Source organism: Cyphomyrmex costatus, unplaced genomic scaffold (genome assembly GCF_001594065.2).
Source record: "Cyphomyrmex costatus isolate MS0001 unplaced genomic scaffold, Ccosl1.0 scaffold18, whole genome shotgun sequence".
Taxonomy (NCBI): Eukaryota; Metazoa; Arthropoda; class Insecta; order Hymenoptera; family Formicidae; genus Cyphomyrmex; species Cyphomyrmex costatus.
Genome location: NW_017275824.1, coordinates 797,501 through 820,843, shown reverse-complemented (window position 1 = coordinate 820,843; position 23,343 = coordinate 797,501). Strand labels below are relative to the sequence as shown.

General features: G+C 34.0%; 1 protein-coding gene across 1 annotated transcript in view; it reads left to right on the top strand.

The window, feature by feature from the left end:
• The first annotated feature begins 18,951 nt into the window (after window positions 1-18,951).
• The window catches only part of Cad88C (cadherin 88C), a 29,850-nt gene continuing 25,458 nt past the window's right edge, over window positions 18,952-23,343 (top strand). The window contains exons 1-4 of the mRNA XM_018537558.1: window positions 18,952-19,153; window positions 20,526-20,677; window positions 21,671-22,051; window positions 22,547-22,676. Of these exons, the coding sequence (XP_018393060.1) occupies window positions 18,952-19,153; window positions 20,526-20,677; window positions 21,671-22,051; window positions 22,547-22,676 (865 nt within the window). The remainder of the gene's footprint in view (window positions 19,154-20,525; window positions 20,678-21,670; window positions 22,052-22,546; window positions 22,677-23,343) is intronic.

Sequence of the window (23,343 nt, the reverse complement as noted above, 5' to 3'; positions counted from 1 at the left end):
GTACTGTGACAGAAAGAACTCGGTGTTAGAAGCAATGCAAAAGAAAAGATTTTTCGGATGTAGATTCCTCTTTCAAAAGACTAGAAATTTAAATAACGGTTACGTTAGCTAACCGACACAAGAACTTGACTTCCTTTTTATTATAAGAACAATAAAGTCTAAAATTCTTTCTGAGGAATGCACGTTTGGTATACCATTAAAACCAAATATTCTCACGAACAAGTTGCTATTATTCTCGCGTGCTTAATATATTTATGTTCACGCTCTCTTCGATGTACTTATTATATGCTCGCCAAGAAATAATTATTAGATTATCGATGCGACCATGCATGCTTTGAAGGGTCGCAATCCAACAACCCGGCGGGTGGCTGTCAGATGGCGACATCACATAGAGGAAAACTATACCGCCACGCACACGCCGTTGGAAAACAATAAAGGCAGACCTGGCCTACGACAAGAATTTAATTTCCTTTTTCCGTTTCGAGGACATCCGTATACCGGAACGCGATCCCCTACCTTCCGCAGACCCGCCATTTCCTTTCAATAGTCAATTTGGCTGGCGATCATCCCTACCCTTACGCGCTGAAACGAAATTTTTCAAATTTCGTTTCTCCCCTCAATCGAGAGGTAACTGCTTGTCTCTCGGCTCAAAGAGAGTCTATACGACGAAGGCTTACCTAGAAAATTTTTATCGACTTTCCTCTGTATCATGGATGCTGGATATGTAAGAAGTATATAACAATATTACAAATGTAATTTGAAAACGTATTTGATCGGTCGGAGCGCGTTTACCACTATGAATAAATTGATTTAATGCACAACTTGTTCATTTTTATAATATTTTTTGTACTAGTTATAAAAATTAAACTGAAAAAATATCTTTTTATAAATATAAGATTAAAAGATTTGTATTTCCGATATAAGGATATCTTTCTCTCTCTGGTCAAACGTGTCTCGCCGATTATATGGCCGATAAAAATAGCGACCCTCCAAACACGACGATAAATAAAAGCACAGGGGGTGAAACGTACTAAATAACGGCACCTAACGCAATTATGTGCTTACAGAATGCGACCACATATTTCTTCTTCATAATCTATAGCAAGAATATTGAAGCTAAATATCCGTAAATAATAAAAGACAGTTCAATTTGATAAAGTTACAAAAATACGTAACAACGCGAAAGTTTAATGAAAAGAAATTTACGAATTAAAATATGGCGGAATACAATGCGTTTAATTTACGATTTCGCTGTGATTTCTGTGCTGGCGAATTTTTCCTAGCTGGCAGTATTTTGATCGGTAGATTCGTACCGCAATATAATCCAGGTTTTAATCCTCCCGGATGATTCTCATTGTTGTGTTTCATCGAACTTGTCTCTGCGAGGATCTCCTCCCGGAATCGCTGGGATTTTCCTGAATTATTATGCCACTGCGCAGAAGGGCGACTGGAATACTCACTGAGAGAGAATTCCATCAATGGGGGATGGTTGTTTTATAAAAATATTGGGATGAAATAGCTATTATTATTATTGCGAATACAAAACGTGAAATTATCTCTTTCCCCCAATTATTCACAGGTCAATATTTTAGAAAACAGAGATACGAAATCATTCTAGTATATATATTCAAAAGAAATATCATTTTCTCATGAATATGTTATAAATTTATTTTATACGGTAAAAATGTTACTAAAATAAAATTTTATTATGTAAATTTAATAGTATGTGTATTTGTTGTGTATACTAATATAATAATGTTATAAATTATATAATAACATATAATAACAAATATATAATAGTTCTACAATAATTATAAATTTTATAAATTACTAATGATTTTATGTATTGTAACAACAAAATAATTATATAATAATTAGTTGATGTAAAAATAATTTTATGATTGTTAGAAATATTAGAAATAATTCGAGAAAAGGAAGTCATTTATAAATTTAAAACTTTTGTTTTTAAATTTCCGATTAAATTTTTTCATCTTCACTCTTTTTTTATATATTAAGATGAGTTACTTTGTGTGTCTACAATTTCTTTTATCATCGCCTAGTTTTATGATAAAAACTCATTCCGCTGCGCCGCACAAGCAGCATGCTGTTCCGCAATTACCGCATTTCCACCAGCGCAAGCAATCGGCCGTGCTAATATCTCGCAGGCATTAAAACGAGCGTTAAAACGAATCGATTGAACGATCACGACAATCGAAGAATGTAAAAGCCCGTTTCTCTACGACGCTCGTCGCCGCACATGGTGCTGCCGCCAGCGAGGAATCGCTACGATTATTACGGCACTATAAATCCACGATATATTTCACGGTGGCGAAACACATCGGTTATTTTATTCGATCGCTTATATCCCACTTGAGCTATGCGCTTCTCTCGTTTGCGTCGCACGTAAGTATCAGCCAAATGACGCAATGACACCAATCATCCATTCTATGCTGCACCTGTTCTGATACGTAAATTCAAGATTATTTTTCTCTTCGGCAGACTTCTTAAAATAAGATTAATCGATGATAATGATTGCATGTATAAATAAAAAACCTCAATTCTCTCTTATGTGTTCTAAAAATAAAAATGTTTAACGGTGTTTTTTTATGCTGCAATTTTCTCAATTATTGTCAATTATTCTTCTTCGTAGATCCTTTAATAATTCTTGTGTATTCTTTCTTGCAATATGTATACACATTTCATTTAATTGCAAAGTATCTCATACTAATATTTAGAAGGCTACACGGAAATAATCGCAACTCTTCTCATGTCTCATCCACTGACGAAATTGCGGCATACGTGCGGACTAACAAGCTTGTTGACAGAATTTTCGTCACTATAGCATAGAGTACCTAATTTCGTCCGGATATACCAAGTACTCTTGTTGAAGAATCGCGGTTGTTCTACTTTTGTTGGAGAACCACGACTTCACAGAAACCGACATCGTTTTATTCTTTTGTTGAACAATCAGAATCAATTTTCCTTATTTAAATATACATATATTGCATTACTGACGCCGGTCAACATAATAGTCATGAGTTTTGTGTTAATACATTAAGCATTAATATATTTTATATTAGATATAAATATAAATATTTTTTAATACTACTTCAGTCAATTTTTTGCCTTTCGAAAAACCTTTAAAAACTAGAATGCTTATTTTCATTAGAAATATCTTTCCTATTTTTAATGAATATATTTTGTCAGCACAAAGTCTATAATAAAGATTGGAAAAACATTAAATCGATTTATTAGTTGCGTCGTTGAGTAACAGAATTTCGCATCGGTTGATTCTTTCAAAGGATGCTGTAGAAATTGCTGCCGTAACCTTTTTATTCGTCTATTTATTGCAAACGGGTCACCCATGCTCAATAGTAAATCCATTTACGTCGTAAGAGGTATGTCGTATATGGCAAAGAGAGTATACTTTCACCGATCGTTGAATTTCACGAAATTATGCGGAAGTTGAGAGATTCGATTAATATCGCATGCCAGAGGGCAGAAACGTATTGTGTCACTATGGCGTTCACTGTCTTTCTCGTGCGATCTAACCCGAATACTTTCACGCCCCGGAGATGTCGTTCGCAGACGATTTCGAGAAAAAGTCGATCAATATACGACTATCGTGTCACGACTATCTAAGCACGATGTAAGATAAAATTGGCTTTTATTATATTGTAAAAAGAATAATTATAATTTCTTTTCTGTCTTTTTCTATTCTTGTACAGAGGTAGTTTTAAAATCAATTACATTACAATTATATCGCAATTACGATTACATTCTATCACAATCGTTTATCGCAAGCGATATTCTCTTATCTGATATCGATGTAAATAGCTTTGTCTCTCCGAAAGCTTTGCGGGCTCCGATTAAATTTGAGCTTATCCCACCGGAAAGGACCGAGTGAGGTGAGTGTCAGTTTCTGGCGATAATGGGATATTCGTTACGTTATCGCGAACGAAATTGCATCCGCGCGCAAGTCTGCATAGTTCGTCGCGCTTACCAAGCGTAGTCACGTTGTAACTGTTGACATTTTCGTGCGCTCCGTCACGGGAGTCGTGACGGAGAATACCGACGCAGGATAGAAAGGACGTTGCGTAAAACGTGCGCAGCATTTAAATGATTCAGAATGCCATCACAGAATGGAAATCGAATCATCGCGCGTAAGGGTCTTGAAACCGTATTGAAAATCGATGACTCCCGATTAGAGCTCGACCCAATAATTAAGTAGATTGGCTATTTTGGAAACACAGCATGCCAAATCTTGAACTAGGCGACATGTGTCAAAATAATTCACGAGCTGTTCAATTTGCGGAATTTTGACAATCGCGAGGAGTTTATCGATTCTTTTCGAAACACAGTTCTAAAATTATTCTCCTTTCTTCAACAATATTATTGCGAGTGCAAAAGCTAATGCTTACAATCTCGAAAATCAGGAAAATAAAGCTATGTACGGAACAATGAGAATAATAATAATAATATTACTAATATAATAATTTATATATATTACGTATGTACAAGATTGTGGTTAATTTCTTTGAAACGAGAAAATCCAAGTCAAGCAGACCAGTAAAATAACCCAGAGATTTTAACAATGGTTAAAACGTATAAGAACAGAAAGAACCGAATATTTGTTATTCGAGTGGGTGAACGCGTCGCTATCCGGCTTTTACCATCGACTATGTGCGTCGAGAAGTTTTAAATTACACCAGCATTGTACGAATACAATGTACTGTCAGTGTATCGAGTGTATGACGAGAACAATCGCGCGTACCCCGGAACAATTTAAAACGCAATTTACAATAACTACAAGATTAGTAAATCCGATGAACGTAAATTAAGCTCAGCCGAGTTATCGAACAGAAACGATGGATACTTGGGATGCTGATAGAGTACACTGATAAAGTACCCTGATGGCGCAAGATTGTTTCACAAACGAAAACGTTTTTACTTTATCGCGATCGAAATTGCCTTTCCGTGTTTCGCGTTTTAATAGGATTGACGCCGTGCGTTGCAGAATAGCGAAAAAAAGACGAAATAAGAACATTTCAAAGCGGAATGAAAACATAATGGGGCATATCAGACGAGGCAGAGCACGGAAAATTTAGTACGCGAATAGATAGGCGGGGTGTTGTTGACGGTTCATTATTTATTCACTTGCGAGCGTGCTAATCAAGTAAAACTTTCAAGTAAAATTTTACTCCGTAAAATTGAAGCGCTTTCAAATTAATAAATCACGTTATATTGCGATATAGCGTACTATTTCTATTGTATGACACTTGAACGCATGGTCGTTCATTAAATTAATAAATAAATATTGAGTTTGTTTCCCGATGCAGCCGTCACAAACACATTGCTATAACGTATTCAAAATCAACGCATCAATTCGCTTCGGGATTGCCATCCTTCGCCGTACGAAGCTGTGCAATCCTTTCTTCTGCTTGAGTGTAACGTTCTGGCACTTGTTCTAACTTCTTAGCGATTGTTCGAGTGTTCGAGGTATACGAGATCGTTCCGTAGCGTAACGCAGTTTCGTAAACAGAGGAACGAGGCGAGATACCCGCGCGCCCAGGGAAGATTTATATCCGTTCGCTTCCTCGAAAAGAGAAAGATGTGATCGCAAGGAAGCGCGAAGAAAAATGTCTTACAGCATGCGTACGCTCACACCCCTGGTACGGAAGAAAACGAGACAAGACGAGTCGAGTGCATACGAAGTGCATTATGATGCACACGCGCGAGATTCCGTGCGAAACGCGCGAGCATGCAGCCGCGTGCGGCCGCGTGCGTGTCACGGGCGTTGCGCTTAGCCGCCCGTCGGGAAAGAGAAGAAAAGGAACAAGAGGAACAGAGAGAATCGTACATGAAAATTACATACCCCGTCTGACTTGCGTTTAAAAGATCTCTCGAACGAATAACTGTAGTCAGCTAAAAGCTTCTCATACGTCAATGCCACTTTTATGAGATTTCATGGCCTACACGGGAGATAGTGATACCTTTTCACATTTTTTAAATGTTTATATGCTGTTCTATAAGTAAGACAGTGGGGAGAAATAGGTCAAGTATGAATCGTTACTTTTCCGTCTTATAATCAATCTAAACGTATCGTTTACGTCTTAACTACGGTTAATGAATTGTGATAAAATTCACCTTAGCTGCGACGGATCTCTTTGAGAACGTTTCTGCCATAATAAGTATACATCACTTCCCATCTGATCGGCATCGGTTGCGTCTCAGGAATACTTTTCGGGATAAAACTTAAAATGTACAAACTGTTTTTCAGTTCACACAGAAAACACTGCGATGCATTTTTACTGCACTCTCATTTTACATCGTGCGAATTCGATGAAAAGTTTTACCATCGCGTTACTTTTATCGGCACTTTAAAAAAAAATCCACGATGCATCCAACTGCATTCTCGATATAATCCTTTTCAAGTTGAAGCTAATAGCTTCAGTTTTGTCGTCGAAAAATCGATAGCACTTTTAAAAGACTTTCAACGTTGAAACAGGACATTCTTATATCAATATTATAATGATACATAATTCAATAATAATAATACGAAAAGTGGATACGATTATACATCTGAATATGTTAAATTTATGAGGCTAAATTTTTCAAATGTATTTAAATGAGGTATTTGTCGCCTACTCGAAAAGAAATAAAGACTGGTCGACCTTTGCGCGTTTATGTGATAGTTGGTACATTTGCAAATGGAATTTCAACTGGTTTGGTTTGTATCGTCAGACAGCTCGGATCACAAATGCTAATATACGTAAAGGAGCTAAAGAATTAATTTGTATTACATTATACAACAAAATATACGTTTAATTAATATTTACATCGCGTACACGAATAATAACAGATTTAAATTAAACGGATAACAGCCAATTAATTATTAATTTATTATTTATGTAGAGGATAAATTCGAAAAAGTAACACACGACAAAACAAATTTAAATTACGGCGCTATTTAATTAAACTTAAACCATTCTTTAATATATTAAAAGATTTATAAAATAATTATAAATTTATTAAAACATTTTTAGAAACATTAAAAAATTTTATTGAGAAATTTTTGAGAAAAACTGTCAGTTTTACATACTTATCCTTTCGGTCTCTAAAGGCAAATTAAATACTTAATTGGAGAGACTTAATTACTTGAAGTATATGGCAAAGAGAATGTGTCAATTGAAGCTTTTATGTATTACTTTATTAAAGCTACTTTGATTTTATATCAAGTTTCTCGTGAGAATGACTGTAACCAGAGAGACTGCCACTTTATTCGAATACTATGTCCTCGTACGCCATCACGCGCGTCACGCACATCTTTTTCACCTCAATTGTCAAAACAAATATATCATATTCAAAAAGTCACTCAATATACGGAATTGTGCGCGACACAATTTTCAGAAAAAATGACAAAGAAATACGTGCACTAGACACTATCATTCATTGACGGTGCAATATTCAAGGTCGAGAGAGACCCAATCCTTTTAAAATCACGATTCAATCTATAACAATCGCGTATCTAGGCCAACTACCGATAAATCACTGTGGCATATGCAACTGAAATGTAAAATCTCTTTCACCGCGATTGGATTGCCAGGTCGTTTGACAATATTGACGTAAAATTCAACGGAAAAGTATAACTCTTAATACGCGCAATCATCCGCGACATTAACAGGTGAAATAAGAGCGATTATTAGACAGTGAAGCGGTGCAATGAGCTTCTCGATCGCGCATATGGACCTATCGTCAAGACGACCATGTGATGCACTCACAGGTAGTGATCGTAGAAACACGCGTACCCGTACAAAATCACATGGCCGGATCGCGCCGAGGAGGCAGATCATCGGCCGGAACGCGAGGAGGCCGGAGCACCGGTGAACGCGCGACGAAAGACTGGCCCGCGGGACCCGGTAAGAGGGGCCCTTTACCGCGCCGGGGCCTCGATGATACGGACGGCGAACGGCGCGGTCGCTAATGGCCAATGGCGCACGGATAAGAGGAAAGTCCTAGGAAGGACCGTGCGTTGTGGAAAAAGAGGAACTGACCGACTGGTCGTGACGAGTCGAAGAAGTCGAAGGAGAATAACGGAAGAAAGAAAGCGAAAGAAAAAGAAAAGGAGAAAATGAGAGAGGGGGTGGAGGTGAGTTCGGCAGAGGCCGGTCGAGCACCTGAGCGACATTACCTCTTCGTGTCTTCTTCTTACAGTTCTTCGCAGACGTACTTTCGTACCCCAACTTGCGAACTATACTTCGAATACAGTGGCGTGTGAAAAAATTTACCTAATCTTTTTTTTTTAATTCTTTATCATAGTTAATCATAATTATTCCGTTTATTAACCACAATTAACATCGCTACGGATAAAGCAGTTCACTCTGGTCTGTTGTCACATTACACACATTTACATAATAAGACCAATGCAATTAAGTCCATCCATGCTATTTCTCAAAATAGCAGCTAACGAATTTTTAAGTGTTTTGATTTATACGATTGTTTCAATCAAATTTTATTTCAGAGGCAATATCATTGTCCGAATACATTACTTAAAAAAATCAAAAAGGTATGCGTGTTTAAAGCCTATCTTTTAGTCATATCTGCTAAATATATGTTTTCAAAATTTTAAACCAATTAGTTTCAGAAATTACAACTATTTGCACAGTTTTTGTGCATTTTCTTAATTCGATGATTGCAATCAATTTCCGCGTTATTAGTGAAACTTAACTTATATTTATGTACTATTTCAATTTTGATACGATATCCTGTCGGAGGACGCACCTTATTTCGTCACGGAAGATCAAGCGCGCTTCATCTCTATGAAGATCATTAAATGTAATAAGCTGAGCAGTGCTAGGCATGATTATCCCAAAGCTCCTCGTATCTTCCGTCACTTTGCCGCGTTCATCTACTATATATGACTGTCGCTCATTTGCAGAATATACGGAAGTTGTACCTACTTATATCAAGTAATTTTGCAAAACTCTCGAGATTCTATCTAAATAACACAAAGTCCGAAATTGAGATATGTATAAGACGTCTCGTATATGTATAAAATAAGATATCTTTCAGACGTTTTTTTAGACAGTTCTTGCAAAAACGTCTTAAAGACACCTTTGAACGTTAATTTATAAGACGTTTTATATTTCGAATTTTGATTTTGTGTTCAAATGGTTTTGCGAGATAACAATACTCGTATTTTTATATAATAATGAAACAGTTTTAGTCCGACAGTTTAATTATCGACATGGAATTTAAATTATTGAAATAGATAATAATTAGCCATTTTTACTTCTGGGAAGAAATTGATTCTGATAAAATAAACGCGATGTTGGACATTTTTTGCCAATTCCTGGACATGCTGTACAATGTTCGTTTTGCGTTTCATTTTCTTCACTCTTTGCCGCCTCATCATAATCTCACGCATGATTTGCGGATATCCTTCGACCAGTTTATCTTTTTAGAAAAAACATCCGCTTAAAAAACTTTCGGTTCAGAAAGATTGTGCTATCTGCACATTAAGTATAGATGAATTTCGCACACGGAACGCGTTCATCGTAATATCATGAAAGACATAGAGATTATCCTTGCACGAGAAGGCATAACGTACTCGTATAATACAGACAACTTCTAAAAATAAACATTGCGTTGTGCTTTCCTGTTTATATCAATATATTTCAACTTTACGATTTCAGATAGATGTGACTATGAATACCGCGCGCGAAACAATACAACCGTAATATAGACTGAAATATTCTTGACAGAAAAGTTAAAGGGATCAATACGTGAAATTGTTTCGCTAACACTACAACGATCTCAAGAAACATTGAAGTCATCGCACTCTTTCTGGGTTCATGAGACTACCTGCTACGTGAAACTAGGTCTAGCTTTACACCCAGATTGCCGTTTATTATTCTAAAAGAGATTGCGGTTTATCAGATTTTATATCGTTTCTGTGCTTCTAGCTGGGCATAGACTGCTATTGCGAAAAGGATTAACGGGGGTTTTCGAGACAAGATAAAGAGATGACCGTACGTGTCCTTTCTTGGGACGACGAATCCGTTCCTGGCGCCACGGTGTGTGCCCGCCAGTTGCACACCCCGACCGATACCCCAGGTCTCCAGACTGGCTGCAGCTGCGAACCGGTTATATACTTTCATCTGGCAGTCTTAGCACGGTCCTTAAAAGAGAATCCGATGACTATAGCTGCAGTGCGCGAGGCGCGCGAGGAAAAGAGAAAGGAGAGAAAATGGTAGGGAGGTTAATGCCTGTACTAAGGCACGCTTATGCATCGGAATAAAGGACGTCTTCCCCCACCCTTTTGTTTTTTTTCCCTTTCCTTTTCCCTTTCTTTTTTTCCTCTTTTATTTTAACCCTACCACTTCTTCTGGTACACATCGGCAACACTCTCTACAGCGCGAGTCGCATACTTAGTGGAGGCCGTTCAAAAAACGCTGCGTTTGGAGCTGCGAGGCGGTCCGGAGGCAATATTTGATGAGATCGTATGACGGTCACCGCCGCGATGAAACGCGCATCCTGTTTGGCCGGGTAATACATCTGACGCATACTTGCATCAGCTAATTGACCGTAGACCAATAATTTGGTCTTGTAGAGCGTCGTAAAGCGAATATTGAATTAAGCGCTACGTTTGAGAAGAAAAAAAGTTAAGTGTATCGACCTGCTTTGCGTGAAATTGAATTGAAACGCGCGCGTACGGCGATACAATATCAATCAAACAGATTTTTTTAAATGACTTCAAATTTCGCGAATTATATGGCGGCGATCGTTGAATTAATGATATTCGCTTCTCAAACGAATGAGAAATGATAGGGAAGCGGAACTTTGAGCCGCGCTATGCGTTAATAGTTTATCTTGGTGCTTATCTTCTGCGACTGTCGCTTGAAAGAGCATCCGATAGCTGTAACGGTAAGCGCTCCAGAAGGATAAGAGCGAAGAGGGAGAAGAAAGGAATGAGAAAAGTTGCTGCGTATACCAAAGCACAGTTACGTCTTCTTTTCGTTAAGCTGCACTGCGCCGTTAGCTAAATGTCCTTTTCGGCGAGTTGCGTATCAAGTCAGATGTGCGGCCATCAATGAGATCGAGATTTTGACGTGAACAAAACGATGTAGTTAGTTTTCAAACAGTTGTTAAAACTCTCAAAGAGTGATTGAGTTTTCTGCAATCTATTACACAATCAATACGTGATTGAGAAAGATATAAAAGGAAACAAAAAACATGAAAGAAGAAGGGAAGAGATAAAGCGAACAGATAATAGAAAATTTACTTTGTTTTCTTTTCTGTAGACAAATCCTTGAATTTAAATGAAACAAATATGGAGAAAGTAATACTCGATAACGATACTCGAATTAATATTTATGCATTAGTATGCCCGAATAGAAACTTTAATTTAATCTGCGAAACTCTACATTCGTATTCAATTTGTTGCTACGTCAACTTACGCGAAGACATCCTTTGTCTGGATGTCATTGATACGCTGTCCCAATTTTATCTGCAAAACTTTTACGCGCGGCTTACCGCATGTAGGCGCCTTCAAGGTCTACTAGCTCGATTTCATGTATGTATAAAGATCACATAACTGACGACAGATTGTCATGACCGATTGAAACGAGAGGCCTTGAAACTTGAACGTACAATGAACGTATTGGTATGTAAGAAGAAATATTTGATGACGAATGATGATAGTATAACGATCGTAAGAGTTAAACATAAAATCAATATGAAAGAATGTAATAGTTATTTGAGTAAATATATGTGACAATAATTTAATTTCTTCTTAATCATCCAGACTATAAAAGTGTGCATTTTCTTCTATCTTTACAAATTTATTTTTTGATATTTGCATTAATTATTTCTCACATTTTTAATGTAAAAAAGCCAATTTTCGTTTCTTCGATATTATATAAATACAAATTGTAGGCATTTATTTATTTTCACATATCTTTTTAATATTATCGAGACAATATTGCCTTTAAAAATTTTGTTTTGTCCTCATTTACGAATCCAATTTTATTTTTGTTTCAATATTTCAAACAAAATTTTAATTTTAATTAAAATAATTAATAAATAAAACATAAGTTTCAGCTTTCGCTGTTTTATTATATCTAAATCAAGTATGTGCTATCAGGTCTTCTTAGTCTTTTATTATTCATTTATGATAAAAGACTAGAATCATTTCGCTCAGGTTTTTATATATATATCTAATTATGTATAATGTGTATGGATTTTTTAAATTAAATTTTCTTATTAATCATAATTTTTAAAAATAAAAAGCTTTAAGATAAAAAATTAAAATAATTTATTTAATAACTTTTAATAATTTTTCAAATATATATGTATTCTGTACAATTGCAATGTGCATTTTCAGGTTTTAGGAAAACAGCATGCGACATCTGAAGTTCAATGTTGAAAGTGACTATCCTGGCCGGTTAGTCAGGTTCAACGAACTTAACTTACAGTAGGTACACGATGATGTGGACATTAAACCTGATAGATCATTGAATTTTTCTGTTTTAAGCACATATATATGTATAGCTGCTGCAAGACTTTAATTCGTAACGCAATATTTATATCGATAGCATCTCTAGCGGATAAAACAGAGTTTTGTAACTCTGATATGCTAGATTAACTAGTTTACAAACCAGTTTTTTCATACCTTTGTAGAATTTATATAACTTAATATATACATAATTTACTTTACATAATATTAGGCAAAAGTATAAAATATTATTTACACATTATGTATTATTAACAAATAAAAACTATTTCATTATATTTTTTATCTTTTACGTATACTTAATTCAATTTTCTTCAGTAAAATGATAAAATTGTAAACTGCAGAATGTATAAATTGTTTTCTTAAAATTGATTCACTTAAAGTTTATTTATTCTTCCTAATATTCTTTATATATTTTTAAAACTTTTTTTCTTAATTCTATATAATTTCTAAACACGTATTCTTACAGTATACAATAGAACCTTTTTATAGTCCACCTCTTTATAGTTACGACCTCCCAATAGTCCACAGTCGACCTCCGTATAAGCATACGTTTAATTGTAACCCACGTAACGCGTTTCCATGACAACTGCTTGTGCAATAAACAATGCATAGTTATCTACTTAAACGTCTTCAGGGTCGTATTTTTAGCGCTCAATTGTAACCTTTAGGGATAGTCTACCACTGTATATTATTTTACATAATTGTTAGTTGCTTAATTATTTTTAATTAAGTGTAAACATGAATCAAAAGAGGAAGTATAATTATGAGCAACAAGCAACAGATAATTGAGGAGATTGCTTCTGATCAAAAATTAAAGATGAGGCAAGAAAATATGGTATCTTTTCAAGTTGTATGTCAAAAGCTTTCTTACTAAACTTTGGGGCGGCTAAGATAACCTCTTTATTGTCGCATTTGGCCCCGAGCGTGTGACTATAAAGAGGTCCTACTGTATTACATGCAATTATATATTTTACGCAAATTTAAATTTCACAAAACTATAACTTTGTTTTTTTTATTACAAAGTTAGTTGCATTTTAAGATTTACCGCATTAATAAATGAATATATCATTCGACTTTAAAAAGTTTATATCTGACATGAAAGATTATACTATAGTGTTAATAATCATGCTACCGTTTCTTTCTCATTAACAACCGGCGGGCTGCAGGCGGTGCTCCGCTATTTCCAACAAAATATATCTTCCCCTGCGGGCGGTGAGGTGGCACAGGTGACCGGAGGTTGTGACGAAGGGGGAAAGCCCCCTCGTGTGCACGCCTCGGGGAGCACGACGGGCTGAATTTAACTTGGAACAACCGTACGTTTTGTGGTGTTCTGTGCACGGTCAGTGCTCACGCCACAGAACGAATGGCAGGCAACGATCTACGCTCTCCCGACGGGAACCACGCTGGCTTCGCCCGTACTTTCAGTTTACTATCGTAAGCTCACTCGGACAGGTGAGCGCCGCGCTCACGGCCGATCACGGGCGATGACACGGTTCTATGCAAATTCGTTTGCCATCACCTTAATTTCACGATCGTGAAAAGAATTCAGGTTTGCTTCGACTTAGTCTTACCCGCATTAAACCTAGGAGTGTGTACCTAGTAATGACAAAAGTGCTATTTACAATTTAAAAAAGAGTTTAAGAAAGAGTGTAATCCAATGAATTAAATCGTGCAAGTTTTTGTTTTTGATTAATGGCGGAATGTAAACTTGAGTGAATATTCTAATATACAGTCATTGAAAGAGAATTATTGGATTTTGAATTACGCAGTGACAGTAATTTGATAATTAAATTAAATTAACTCGTTAATTCTTTTCGCATTATGTGCAATTATTTAATTACTCAACCTACTAAATGGGTAATGTACTGACGAGAAATACTAATTATCGCGTCAATTAGACAGTGTAATGTAAAAAAATAATTGAAAAGTGATAATAAATCAATCAATTCGATCTGATTTCTGAATAGAGTTTACTGGTACACTTGGACGTATGAACACATTTTGCATGCTTCGCAATCACGCTAATACTAGCACCGACAATGTGTTAAAAGCTGAAGTTACAATAAGACAATTGTGTGAAAAAAACATTTGTTTCCATCACTGAAACATACCAAACAAATTTATTCTCACCATTGTATTATATATTATTAAAAATTCTGGTAAGTACGAAGTACTTTCGATCAAACACTAATATAATATTTGTACTCTTAATCATGAAAAATAATCTAACCCTTTGTTCTGATGCAGTCAGATTTTCATATTTTTTATGTATTAAATAATTAACAACAGAATGTATTTCATTTATCGCGACATAGCTTGTTAATATTTCTGACGATAAAATTTTATGAATTAATTTAATCGATCAATTCGCAGGATTAAAAGATTTGCTATAAAGCCTGTGATTATCTCTTCATTTCTACTTCATTTTTACATTTTAATAAATTGTCCCTTTTTATTGAATTTGATTGGCCGTGGAAAGGCAGCGGGCCGCAATTTTTTAGAAAGTTACGCGGAACTTTTAAAACGTGACATTGACAGACAGCACGTCCATCACAGTCGACCATCCTGGTACGAATTATGCCGGTGTGGAATCTCACGTATCTGACGTGCAATTAATGCTTTATCTGACACCACCACTGAAAGTTTAATTCGTGGAATCAATGGTATTGTTAGCAATTCTTTGATAACTGGCCTTGCAAAGGAAGACGTTTCTTATACTTGTTATTACAATCAATTTTCAACAAACTTCAGTAAAGAGTGAAGGTCTCTCTCCCTCTCTCTCTTCGTAGTTGAAGTATACAGTAGAAATTGAAATTTATACTACGTCATCTGTACTAAATGAAACACGAAAGGGCGAAAGTGAGATATAGATTTCTACTACAAAATTTTGATAGACAGATTTTGAAAGATAGATAAGACAAATTTTTTTCTAAATTAATTAAAAATTAATTTAAGGAAATATTTCTTGTAAAGAAAATAATTAAAATATAAATTTAATAATACTTTAAATTAATAACATATTATTTATAATAAATTGAAATATATTTATGTATTTTTCTTGTATGAAATTCATTTTTTTATGTGTCATGACTTCCGTTTAATACAGAATTAAAATTAAACGTTGAAGCGGAGCTAACTACTGGATACTGATTGGCAATTGTTAGCACTGACCCAAATTTCCTTGTGACGACATATTAATTATATTAAACGTGAATGTTCATGACGCAAGAATGCAATCACGCTTCGATTTGGCTCATGTCCTCTTATGATGTGTTATGAAATATTATATCTTTTTTCTCGTTAAATAATAATCGCACAACGCCATTGTATTTCATTATAATTATTCGTATACGATGAGATAAGACGCCATTAATTTCACTCCCACGGGTAACATCTCATCGTGCCACAGTGAAAAGGAAATTCATTTTACTTGTATACTTCGTTCGCACAGTAACATCTGTTTATTGTCGTAACACCAGATGTAACCGCAGACCAACACACAGGGAACTCCGGAACTCGGCGAATTTTTTTTGGCAGAATTGTCGAATCGCTAACAATTTCTGCGTCATATAATAGTATATTTGTTGAAAAGTAAATTCATCAGAAGTAATTTTCGGATCTACGCAAATAACGTTAATTAAAATAACGGAAAGTTTATAGTAATTTTTTAAAGATAATGTACTTTCTCTTAATTATATAATTAAAACATTTAAATAAAAAAAGTGAAAAGCTTATGCGAGATTTATTTGAAAGATTACTACTCTTGTCTGCTTCTTCTTCGTAATTATCCTATCTTAATTTTATAGCGTCGTGTAAAAAATACGTATCGATATCACAGACAACCGGCGTGTTCGCACCCGCCAAGATCCTTTACACATGATGTTCATGGTGTGGGGGAGCCCGTCACGCAAGGAAATTCTGTATAGGGTTGGCCAGGCAACAGACAGTATTATAGGTGTATGTCAATATCCCGGACGGTGTTATCATTCGGAAGCATGCATGGCAGGTGTAGGAAATGACGTCACGTACCTCGGGACAGCCCCCCATTGGAAATACGACCTTATTGCCCCTTTATTCGAACCAGCATGCATAGAGAAAACTTCCTTTAGATACAAGTTGCTCTTTTCGGTCAATAATGCTTACAGGGTCTGCTATCGTACGAATAGCTTTGTGTTGGAAGTAAGAATCGACGATTGTCGAAGAGAATAAAATTATTCTGAATTTAAAGCGTTCTATCGATCAATCTTATCGAAGAATTTCGCGATGCGCGAAGGTGAAGTTGTAAAGAAGCCGGAGAAAATTTTAGTCACGCAATCTTCTTCATGCTATGCATTCAAACATTACACATTTAAGTATCATAGATAGATGAATCATTATATATAATTAATTGCAATTGATGACTCTCAACAGCAAAAAATCTTTACAGTAAAAATACGTACACAGTTGGAAAATTTGTGTTTTTATGAAAAAAAATCTGCTAGTTAAAGTTTCTGTGTTAAATAAAGTACACATTAAATGTAAATTTGACATATGTCTCTTATGTTAAATGAATATAATGAATATGAAGTGTAAAGTTATTGAAATAATTTAAAAAATATGTTAAAGTAATACAATTTGCACGTATTTAGTAAATATATGTTAAAAAAATTTACAGAATAATGGTGTTGATTTTACTCTATAACAGGAATGAACAATGTTGTTAGGTGAATTGTTTTTTTTTAGAAAACATTTGTTAAATGTTAATTTTGTCATAATAATATTGATTGTACACATAACTCTCTTCAATTTTTATTCAAGATTGCATTCCATTTTTGTTGAAATATAAACATAGTATCCGTGTTATCATTCAACATACTCATATTATGTTAAAATAACATAAAAATTTGATTTATGTGTTAAATTTAATATATTTTTTCCAACTGTGTACATAGAAATCACAATATGATTTTTCAGAGTAATCATTTTGAAAATAAACGTAAAAGTTGCTTGAAGCCAAGTCGGAGAGACCTGGTTTACATTGTCGTAAATAAAGATCATGTTATCCGGTATAATTCTTATCAATACTCATCAGAATAAGAAGAGATTCGTTTCCTGTGTAGCTACAGTCTTTATTCGCTGAAAATCAGATAGCGCACGTACATCGTACACATTTGAATACACGGGTATCCGTACATTGAGGAGCTCCGCACTAGCCTGTTATTTAGCAGAGTCTTAAAAGTCAAGAGCGTGGCCGATACACTTTGTTGGCAAGAAGAGCACCGTTCGGTGTGCTCACTCAGTGTTCCTTAGTGTCAAACTACCTTAAAGAAGAATTCTTACACAAACACGGGTCAGTGAATGCTTCTTTCGCGTATCTCTGTCAGATGTTGTTAAACAATTGTCGGATGTTGTTTCATAATTGTCAATTTGTCAAATTTTAATTATAAATTTCTTAAGCAATTTTAAATTAATTTATTTTTATAGAAAATCGTTATTTTCAATCATTTTTAAACTTTTTTTAATTGAACATCTTTTTATGGAACTCTTTACATTTAAATGTTATTAAAATTAAGTTCATTTAAAATTAATCTAATATAATTTAAATTTATTTTGCGGTTTTTAGTAACATACCTTTTATTGATAATCGGAATTGCAGTTCGTTTCAAATCGTAACACTTTCTTTCCTAAGAATGCGATATTATATCATCGCTTCGTAAGATTTTCTAGAAGGATCGAACAATGAAATATATCTTGCATAATATGGATACTAGGAGGTTCAGTCGGGAGGCGCATTCTTTTAATTATCGCGTACCGCACAATTTAAGAGCCGTGAGAAAACGTTTCTTCCGGTAAGCTTTCACTCCAGTTCAATCTCCGTGATCGTTCGCGGTGAGATACTCTTGACATTGCATCAAGACGACATTTTACTGAGGAGAAAGCAACTGCTCAGCGTGAATACCGGTTATCAAACTAAATGCAGCACGTAAATAGACTACGTACGTGTGTACATAAATAAAATGCATAAAGTTTATAAATTATACACAAAAGATTATTATACACGAGAATTATACACGATAAAAATACCAGAAATGTGATCTTTCAAGTGTCAATCAACATCAGTGATAATACTATATGTATATTACGCTCTTGGTCCATATTATTATACATTATTTAAATTATGTATAATCGTTTTTCTTTACTTTTAATCAATTTAATATTTCCTATTTAACTGTTCAATACAATACTTTTTTAAGAATAAAACAAATTAACTCTACAGAATTTACTTATAATTTATACTATTATTTTTATTATATTTTTATTTACATAATCAGTTATTTATTTATATCAGCATTTTTTATGATAAATTAATGTATACGTATTAATTCCAGGGTACTAAGAAGTAAAAGATTTTACACGAGGAGGAACATGTCGATTATAAATATCGTTCGATCAAGATGATGTCGGATAAGCAAACGAGATCGTCTTCCTGGTTGTTGCGATCATGTAAAAGAAGCCGGTTTAAAATAGAATTGTTGTACTTTATATTTGGATATTTGTTAACATGTTGTTCAGCTAGAAACAATCCACCTAGATTTCTCATAGATGGACAAACAGAAATTGTCCTTAGATTAAAGGAAGAGTCTGAGACTCCGATTGGTAAGAATAATGAGCGCATCATTTTAAAAGGAATACACTTGACAGAGAATTATCGATTATAGGTTAGAAAGTACTCTGAATTGGCTGTACAGCTTGCAAAATCCTTTCACATAATTGAAATATCTACAAAAAAAGTGCGAGACGGTTGATTTAACGAGAAAATCGAAAATTACATTTAGTATGACTATTAAATTTTTAAGATAATTTTTTAACATTTTTCGACTTTCTTGTTAAATCGACCGTCTTCCAGCTTTTTCATACGTATTTTAATTATGTGAAAGAATTTTACAATCCGTATACTTTTCAATTTCCGAATACTTTCTAACTTGTAATATCGATATTTCTTTAAGATATTCTCTTAAAGAATCAACATTAGACGAATCGTAAATTTTTATATGTATAATAAGCAAACGTTAATATATGACTAGAGTTTTTATTAAATAAACAGTCGAATGGAAATTTATGATGATTAATTCATATAGTGAAAGAATACAAGTCTTCTATTCACACTTGCGTTGGTTTGTTACGGATCACAAAACTTATTACTAGTTGAATGCGCCGATTTTCAAATACCGTTATATAAACCGTTGCCATTTTGTTTTCAACATGCGAATGCAAAAATTAATGCGTTTCTTTATGACTCGTCTCTTCCACTCTCAATTTTTTTCCCTATATAAATATGTATATTATTTTTAGATATTAATCTAAGAAAGTTATAAAATTTATCTTTAGATTATCTTAGTGCTTTAAAAAGATAACAATTACTAAAATCCTTCTCATTATTTTTTTCCATATGGCCATTATATTTTTCATTTTTATTATACGTTAACAAAATTACGAGGCTAGTTTGATAAGTCAATACAAAGTCTAAAATATAGCACTATACTATAGTACCTATCAAGACTATTTTTAGTATTCGGCAACTCTTGGAGGATCACACACCAAATTTCAGTGACATAAATCTATTGTTCTGTGTTTGACGTTCATTTGAATCGATCAAGTTTCGTGGTTTACAAAAAATGGATCAGAAAGAATTTCGTGTAGTATGACCGCAAAATGATTCGATTTACACTACAAAGTCCTTCCATATCCCCTTATTTTTTAAATTTGGACTTTGTAGTGTAAATCGAATCATTTTGCGATCATACTACATGAAATACTTTCTGATCCATTTTTTGCAAACCACGAAACTTGATCGATTCAAATGAACGTCAAACACAGAATAATAGATCTATGTCACTGAAATTTAGTGTGTCACATCCTCTAAGAGATGTCGAATGCTAAAAATAATCTCGATAGGTACTGGTGTGTCTATATTTTAGACTCGCATTGATTAAATTAACCTAGTATAAATATATAATATTATTTACAGGTAGCCTAATTTATAAACTCAAAGGTATCGATCCAGATAATGACATATTGACATTCGGCGTTCGAGAACAGCCTGGTAGCGATGTGATTCAAGTCGAAAATTTCGGTCTTAATGAAGCCAACATTTACTTAAATAAGTTACTGGACAGAGAGGTAATTTCATTCTAAATAATTTTTAACTTTACTAAGATTGTGAGAAAGTAAAATAGTAAAAAAATATTTTTTTAATTTTATATCAAATACCGCGAAGTAAAAATCAAATCTTAATAATTGCTCATCTTAATAACGATCATAAACTTCGTCAAGTAAGAGCTATTAAACAACATAACTATAGAAATAAAGATAAGACAGGAAGAGGTACCGCAATAATTTTTATGTTGTCCAACTGTTATTTCTGTTTTGCACGAGTGATTTACCTTGTCTTCGGATCACAACTTTAATATTACAGTCCAACAAACCATTAAAGAGAAATTTAAATATCAGCGGAGACAAACGTAATTTACTCATCATCTTTATGAGGATCCAATTCGTAAAGATGTTATTTGCAGCGTCATCAGTGCACACGTAAAATAATACGTTTGATATTAACTTTCTATCGTCGATGATGCTCGTATTCGAAACATAATAATCATTGTACGAGATGCTATAATTTTTATAAACTTATATCGATTAAACTTTATTCAAATTTATATTTTACTTCTTGTATTTTGATCTTCATCTATTTTGATATTTCAAGCAATTTATATACACAAAGAATTTTTGAATAGATTTTTATAAGGTTTTCGAAATCTTTATCGTAATGATATACTTGGTAATTGTATTGATTTCATGCTTATTTTTGGATAATTAATACGCTTTGCATCCTTTTTATCTTTGTAAGGTATACTTTCTCAAACATATTAACTCCACTTTAAACAATCAAGAGTTTGCTATCGAATTCTATTTATAATTCAGAATAGAATCTATTTTTAATTTTATATGTGTGAGTTATCTTATAATTTAAATTTTATATACAACATTTTATTATACAACACCAAAATTAAAAATATAAATTTATAAATAAAATTATATTTTAAATTCCGACATAAATTATAGATCGTGTAAAATAAATTTAATTTAATTTTAATATTATTTGTGTTTTATCAGACAAGAGATGAATATGCACTTGTGTTAACATTGACGGATGGAAGATTGGGGGAGGGAAATTTTATCACGCAAAGTTTGCTGCTTCTGGTCGAGGACATTAACGATAATGTTCCAATTTTCCGTCCACATCCTACCTCATTAACTCTTCGGGAGGATTCTCGCCCGGGTATTTTAACAACGGTGGAAGCTACCGATGCCGATTTGGGTGCTCATGGTCAAGTGGTATATTACCTTCAGGAATTGGACGGTGATAACAACGTTTTCAGCATATCGACCGTCAATGGCAAGGGCGTCATACGCTTAGTAGGTTCTTTGGATTACGAACGAAAGTATCTGTATCAACTGCGGATCTTAGCTGTGGATCGGGCAATAAATGAAAAGGTATTTTATTTAAGTATTATTTTTCATATAATATTTATATATAAATATATTTTTCTTATTAAATTTTATTATAAATTAATCTATTTCTTCCAAATATCGTAAATAATAGAAAAAATTGACATAACTTTATTCTTATAATATAACTTGACTCTCCTGCTATGTACATACATTATTAATTCGTATATACTTGAACAAAGTGCGTGTTTTCTAAAAATTGTAAAAGTTATAAGGGTACTGTTTAACAAAATACGATAAATGCGGATATTACGTAGGTAAAAACCCGTACGATCTTTACGATGATTACTGAATAGTTCAATGACTTTTCCCTATAAAGTTATGCGCGGTGAAGGGTGAACAATGCCAGAAGATAATCATCTACATAAGCATCGTTACAGTTATTCATTATAGCCATTTCTTTAAGGCAACTTCCTGTAGGTAGAGTTTACTTGTACTTAATTATTCGAGGTAAAATATTTAATCATTCTTCCCTTCTAGGTAAATACGGGAACGACAGCGATTTTGATCAAAGTACAGGATGTGGAGGACCAGCCACCGGAATTCATAGCCATGACGCCCGTCGCAAGAATCAGCGAAAATGTCAGGATTGGTACATCCGTTTTGCAAGGTCAGTGTTATCTCATAATAAAACAACGTTCAAATTACCTCGACAATTTGCGGGAGCTAATTTTAAGTATAATTTAACACGATAACGGAATACATGAATAAATAACAAATTTATTTATAATGGATGATTTGCTTAATTAAGACAAGAAATTAACTAAGATGTAATGGGCAATTTTCAGCTAATTAATTAGAATTTTATTTTTGACATACTTCGTCGCAGACGCACGCAACAATATTCATGCGTACGCAACTTCTGCTTTTAAACGTTGAGACAATTACAGATCTAAGCTATCTCGCTCTAATAATCGCACGTGATGCGCTCTTTGCTTTATTATAGCGGAAGAATAACGCAAGAAAAGTACGCTCGCAAAAAGCTATGATCCGTTGTGTTCCTTTATTACTACTCTTTAAAACTAGAATAGCCATAAACACCTTCAGGTATACGTATTAGATAGTTAAAGCATTGAGACTAAGCTGTGATCTCGTACATTCGAGAAGAAAGAATGAGAACAAATAACTATATTTTTTAAAGCTGTTTTTTGTTATTTTTCATCTTATTCTTTTATTTATTAAAATCACGCAATGTTATTTTTTAGGAGATAAAGTGTTAAAAATTTATAAACACTTTTTATACATAACATAAATATAACAATTACATAAACGTTTTT